The sequence below is a fragment of the Chenopodium album genome, chromosome 17 (genome assembly GCF_948465745.1).
Source record: "Chenopodium album chromosome 17, dcCheAlbu1.1, whole genome shotgun sequence".
NCBI lineage: Eukaryota > Viridiplantae > Streptophyta > Magnoliopsida > Caryophyllales > Amaranthaceae > Chenopodium > Chenopodium album.
The window spans coordinates 33,853,874-33,860,835 of NC_137850.1; the positions used below are offsets into that span (position 1 = coordinate 33,853,874).

Below are 6,962 nucleotides of genomic sequence, written 5' to 3' on the forward strand. Positions count from 1 at the left end.
CGTAAATGGGTTTTGTGGGGTTTGAGTGTTGGGAAGATTGGGTGATATTAGCGTGTGAGAATGCAGTCTGTCAAATATTTATATTTAAGTAATGTGTGGGAAAAGCCGAGGTCGGGTAGGCTACCAGATCGAGGTTTAAAGGGTATTTTAGTAATTTCATGCATACAAGATTTAATTTTGTACAATACATTTTATTTAATTTTTAATTTTAATTTATCGCTCATATATTAATTTGAGTTATTGTAGATGACACTCATGAATTTCTATTTTAGGGTAAGTTATACAGAACTTTCAATAATCATATTCATATAATAGGTTAAATTAAAACATGATTTTGGTGGAATTATAAATTAACAACATATGAATATATCCCATAATATGGCTCTGTTGGCTGTCATATTGACTTTTGAAACCCTTCAAACATTTTCTTTTAATTATGGAAAATGTTATACGTAATCCTTAAGGCTACATATAAGATGTTGAAAATGGAAAAAATAAAAGAAAATATAACATTAATTACACTGATTTGCGCGTGATTTTGTCATGCATTCCTAAATTAATACTCCGTACCAAATAAGGAAAGTTATTAAATGCGCGTATTCATAGTCATAAGGGCAACATATATCATTACTCTTTAATTATCTTTTGTGATTCATAGGTATTGAAAAAAAGTTGTGTAATGTGTTAGATTTATCTTGATGTATATACCTTCAATTATCAACTTTTTATTAATTCTACATGAAAATTAAGCACATTAACGATTATACTTGAAAAAAGTAAAGAAACTAATGTATTAACTAAGGTTTGTTCATGATTTTCAGTTTTTTGATATTAATAGTCATATGATAAATTTCATTAAAGGAAAAAAAGTCAAATCTATTACTCCATAGAATAGTCATTATTTCAAAAACTAACAATAAAAAATTCCAAACATTTTTTTAAAAATTTTATTTTATTTTTTATTTTTATTTTTTGTAGTTTCCTTCTTTTATTTTTAGTTTTCAAAAAAACAAACTAAAAACAAAAATGAAAACTAGCAATCAGGCCAATCACTATATAATTGTATCTAACATTATTTCATGAATTGGGCCATTGGGGTTGGCTTGAAAGTTGCATGGAGAAGTAGAGTCCCGCAACAAACCTTCGAGAATCGAGAAATTTTTTTTTTTTTTTTGGATATGTTTGAGAATTGAGATAGTAGACTCACTCCCACCAAAATAGAAAGTGGGATTTGTTTTACAAACTACGCCTTTTTAGTTTTTACCATTTCAAAAGGGGATGTAGTACAACTATAATGTTGTTAATTTGACTTTTGACCTGGTCTGGCTATAGGAAGAGATTAAGAGAAATAGCACTAGCACACTATGATTATCTACTAGACGATCACTGATTCACTAAGAATGTAATCATCGTTTTTATAATATTAAATCAATGTATGTGTACTTTGACTATGACTATGACTATGACTATGTTCAGTTCGTCTGATTTAATCTAATATGTTTTGAAATTTTCTAATTTGATCTAATTTCACTATTAAAAATCGGTTAAATTACGATATTTTTTAACTTTTGTTTTTCAGCCTTTTTAGAGTTTTGATGAGAATAAGGGAAAATCGTGGAAATAAAGGTGAAAAGGGGAGGGAGTAGTGAATTAAGGGAGAATAGTGGAAATAGAGGTGAAAAGGGAAGGGAATTCAAAATTTCAGATAAGTGGGCATCACGGTTGAAAATTTAATCAGCAATGGGTGTTGAAATCCAAAGGTTGTTATATACATTCTTGTCATCTTGTGCATGATGCACCCAAGATATTTTTGCTTATTTTGATGATTTAATGATGATGATTATTGCTCATTCAAATAGATGAGCAAAAAATAATTTAATATTACAAAAAAAAAAAAAAAAGTGATTAAGGGCATGTTCACATTAACTGAGTTGAACTGAACTGAAATGAAATAAACTGATTGGAGCTGAATTGAATTGATTAAACTGAGCTGAAATGAATATATTATGAGAGAGGGAAATTAGGAGCTAAACTGAAGTGAACTAAACTGAACTGATTGGAGCTGAACTGAACTGAACTGATTGGAGCTGAGCTGAACTGAACTAAACTGAAATTAAGTAATTGTGAACAGTCCCTAAATTTTAAATAGGTGTTTTAACAAGTGATAAAAGAGAAAATATAAAATTTTACTACAATTTTTTGAATGAAATTTAACAAAAAAAATAAAATCAATTAATTAAACTGTGACACTTTAATAAAACAGTGAAAGTATCTCAATAGTTGATAGGACCTTTTTGCTAACAAAACGCGTATAAAGTCAAATCAATAGTCAGATTAGTCACAATGTACACTATGTAATCAAGTCAATATTACACACAGTTACACAATAGCTCGAGATATTATTCGATCCGATAACTAATATACACGGCTACATTATTTTGAATATTTAAACAAGAAAAAGAATCCACAAGTCTAATTCGCAAATACATTCGAACAAACAATTAAAATAAAATAGGAGTACTACTCACAAAACCTTATCCTTATCTCCTACCCTAGTCAATTGTTTTTTCTTGTTATAATTCTTAGAATGAAAATCAATAAACAAATACAAAAGGGAAGCATTAAACGCAGCGTTGAAGCACCAACCCATAATCCCAGAACAAGGATATCTCGTAAAATGAACAAACAACATAACCCCAGAAACCAAAAAACTAAAAACAAACTGAACAATCTGACAGTTGGTCACCAATCTCTTCCATGACGGACGAATCCCAACCGTACACATCAGATAATACCCATACATCACAGTATGCACACTAGCATTCGTCACCAACGCAACCGGAAACAACGACTGAGAACTTTCAAGCCAAATGTAGCACATAATCAGGACCGTTGAATGGTGGTACACGTGGAGGAACGACAACCGTCCAGTACTCCCACTAAGAATAATCAAAAGTGTGTCAATAAACTCAACGATTTTTGAGAGGTAGAAGATGTACCCCCAGAAGAAGACAGGTCCACGTGGCGGGGTTCGATTGGCGGGGAAGCAAAAGATCCAGTGCGGCGAAGGCATTTGAGAAAAGGTGGAGAGCAAACATCCAACGGCCATGATTAGAGAGAGGAGGAGGATGATGAGGTTATGGACGGCAGAGATGAAGCGGAGGAGGGGTGGTGGGAGAGGAGAGAGAGAAGAGTGAGAAAGGAGGAAAGTGAGAGAAAGGTAAGTGAGGATTGTGAAAATGAGGAATTGGAGTGAGGAGAAATGTGTAATTTCAGGGTTCCATTCGAAATTGGTTATGATTGGGTAATGAACTAGATAGTATTTGATTGATGAAATCAACATTAATTTTTTTTTTTTTTTTTTTTTTTTTTTTTTTTTTTTTTGGTTTTGAGGGAGAATGTTTGTGATTGTGAAAGATTGAAATGAAATGAGTTGGGATTTGATGAATGGGTGTTTTTATGAGAATGGAGTGAGGATGATGATAATGGATGATGTGGACTATTGACGACCATGTTTTTTTTTTTTTCCCCTTTTTAAAAAATAAATAAATTAATGTATAGTATAGGAAAATTAGGGATTTAAGGAAATGGCAAATTTTGATAATAATTTGATGCTTTGTGTCGTTAATTATATAGGTTGACCATACTTGTACTACGTCCGTTAAATATTAGTTGCAATTTTGTGGTATTATTTATGAGATATAAAATATTTTAAAGTTATAGCTAATATTTAACAGAACTAGTACATAAAATAATGGGTGGTTAGAAATTTATGGCAGAGGTGTTAATTCAGATTGTTGGGTTAGATTTGATTAAGGGCCTGTTTACATTTACTAAACTGAGTTGAATTGAACTGAACTGATTGGAGCTGAACTGGATAGAGCAGAAATGAATATTTTATGAGAGAAGGAAATTAGGAGCTGAACTGAACTGATTGGAGCTGAACTGAACTGAACTAAAGTGAACTGAAATTAAGCTAAAGTGATACATTTTTGTAAATTTGAGTCATAATTAACTTTTGCACCATTTACTACACATTCTCACTTCTCAGTTGATGAAAATTTCATCCTACACCCGAATGTACTATAAGCTTGATAAACTCGGTCAAAACACAAACCTTGTAAAAAATGTGGAAAGAATATTGTATAGCAGAAAAAGTTTAAAATAATTCTTTCCTTGATTTAAAGGATTGATTTGTTATTCATATTTCTTGATTTAAGAAATTGATTTATTTTATTTTATTTTATTTACTTTCCATATAATTGAATATTTTTTATTAACATAATTTAATATTTTTGTACACGGAGAAACAATGACAAATTTTGAATTTCAAAGTATAAATGTTATTGCGGAGTTGATTTTATTTTACTGTTTTGACGAAACTTTTAATAAAAATATTTGATAGACAAAAATTTGTTGTTGAGAGAAAATATATATTTTATTTTATTTATTTAATTCTGTTTTTGGGTTATTTTTTGAGGTTGAAGAAGATGTTCTTTAAATTATGTTGATTTTTTTTTTAAAAAAAAAAAATCATTTCTGGGATCTATATTCATTTTTTAATTGGAAAGAAATATGTTCTTCGAGTCTGATCAATACGTTCTTTAGGTCTCAATTATATTCTCATTACATTACGAATCATATTCTTAAGCGTGTACATTAAAAAAGTTCATTTGGATTTTAATAACAAGAACTATGTTCTTTTTACTTGAAAAATATGTTCTTCTATATATGTTCATGTTCGTTTGTTTTAACTCATATATTATTTCGAAAGCTAAAATTTAGAAAATGAAATTTTATAATTTGAGTTTTGAAATTTGAAAATGAAACCTTGAATTATTATTTGGGTTAAAATAATTTTAGATAGAGAATTCTTTAAACGAAATATTTTGAAATGATTTTACATTATATACTTGATAAAAATCAATTACTAGTAATTATCTATTACTGCATTGAAAACGGTATCTAAGACATTATCGTGTTGTTTGTATTTCAATTGTGTGTTCTTTTATAAATTCATAAATTTTTGCAAAATTATAAGTTATATTTTTTCCGCTTTGATTCGAGTTTACCATGTATGTGCATGGTCCACTCGGGTGTACGAACCATCGATTAGCTACTTAGTTGATCATCTTTTGTTTTATACGTAAAGAAAACATATTTGGGATCTTGTTTGAATCGTTTGATTAAGTTTCATCCTAAAATTTGTTTGTTAGTATAACTTTAATTATTACGAGTTAAAGATATTTTTGGTTAGATTAATGCATTGCTGAAATGATAAATGAACAAAGAAAAAAAAAAGAACAAAGAAAGTTTATTTTTTATTTTTTAAACTAAAACTTATATGGTGTGTATGGGCTTTCTTAGAGGTGTTAGAAACTGACCCAACTCAATCCAAAAGCAACCATTTACAAAATTCGACTTGTGTGGGTATAATGATTTAGAATGACATAAACTTGCATCAGACCCAACTTGACCTGACTCAATGGAAATCAGGCCAAATGAGTCACCTAAATTGACACCTCTAACCTTTTATAAACAAAATTATAGTGACATTACTCGGCCAATCTAAGTTTGACACGCAACATTTTAAGGATTTTGAAGTTGGGTGTGGTAATAAACTATGATAAAAGTGAAATTGAAAAGAAAAAAAAAATTCAAAATTGACTTTGCACAAACAGAATAATGCGGGGTTAGAGTAAGTCTGGAGTTAGGCTTCGTTCTTTTGAGTTGAACTACACTTAATTAAAGTGAAATGATGTGAACTATATCAAATACATAATTAATCTATTGATTAAATCTATGCTTTGGCCAAACGAGAAAACAAAAATGTTACAAGAAAATAAAAATTCCTCAAGACAGTTAGGTAGTAATTTAGACTATAGAGTGATATTATACTGTGTGTACAAGGATATATATGCTCAGATATTCAAGAGTTACAACTTCATTAGATGGTGAAATCAAGGTCAGCTTTCTTTTCTGAGCAAAAATGTAGCAAATATCGAATTCGCAATTCTGATAGCTGCTTGAAGTTCCTACACAAGAAAATCATGCATAACATAATTGGTACGACCAAAATCTCTATCATACGTCTTATGATTAACCACTTCCATCTTGAATCTCTCGGCTTCATCAAAGATAAAATCTGAACATCAACAGATCCTGCTAAAAATGCTAGTAACATAAACAATATTCCGACACTAATATATAACCCTCCAATGAAGAGTGTGATATCTGTTAGCTTTTCCACAATCATCCCAAAGATGAGAGCTAAAGCTGACATTACCGCGAAAAGGAATGCAAAACCATTGCATATGATAAACAATTTGAAAGCCGGGGGTCTTATTAAAGTTGGAATGCCGGTGTCATCCTTGTAATCACCTGGAGGGGTGAAAGCCGCGGTAAAACTTACAGTGATGATGAGTGTGGCTACCACCAGAAAAGTGTTGGCTCTCTCCTTGTTGGTTAACTTTAACTTCCCGTCTAATGATAAACTGGTATTATACCTTGTTGAATCTGTCTGCTTGGTTATAGTTTGTTTCTCGCTATTTCCTTGGTCTTCTATTCTTTCACTCAATAGTGACTTTTCACCTTGAACTCTTTTCAACATCAAATCCATAAGATTAATCTGCAATAGTCAATTAATTGAAGTTTTTTTTATAGATCAAGTAACACCAATAGTTTGTTATTGATTTATTGTTAGGATATGTCTTGAATCAATTAGGCCCTGTTCCCCTTGAAACAAATATGACAAGAGTCTATAGTGTTGGGTACAATTTTTTGTTTTTGGGCCTATTTTCGGCCTATTAGTTTTCTATTTTGGGAGAAGTATATAAACTCCCTTAGGGGTGAACCTGGGAAAATAATCTGTAATGTGTACTCGTACTATGACACTATCCTCAGGATCATGGATGTTGCGTGCAGTGGTAACCATGTTATGCATTCATATTTGTTAATTTCAT

General features: G+C 30.6%; 1 protein-coding gene across 1 annotated transcript; it reads right to left on the reverse strand.

The window, feature by feature from the left end:
* Positions 1 to 2,379: 2,379 nt before the first annotated feature.
* On the reverse strand, positions 2,380 to 3,386 carry LOC145587812 (fatty acid elongase 3-like). The gene has a single exon (XM_081644492.1). It carries the CDS (start codon positions 3,341 to 3,343, stop codon positions 2,525 to 2,527), a length of 819 nt encoding a protein of 272 aa, XP_081500618.1. The 5' UTR covers positions 3,344 to 3,386; the 3' UTR covers positions 2,380 to 2,524.
* Between the last annotated feature and the right edge of the window lie 3,576 nt (positions 3,387 to 6,962).

Coding starts and splice junctions, on each gene's coding strand:
- LOC145587812 (XM_081644492.1), bottom strand. CDS start 3,343: ATGTTGATTTCATCAATCAAATACTATCTAGTTCATTACCCAATCATA.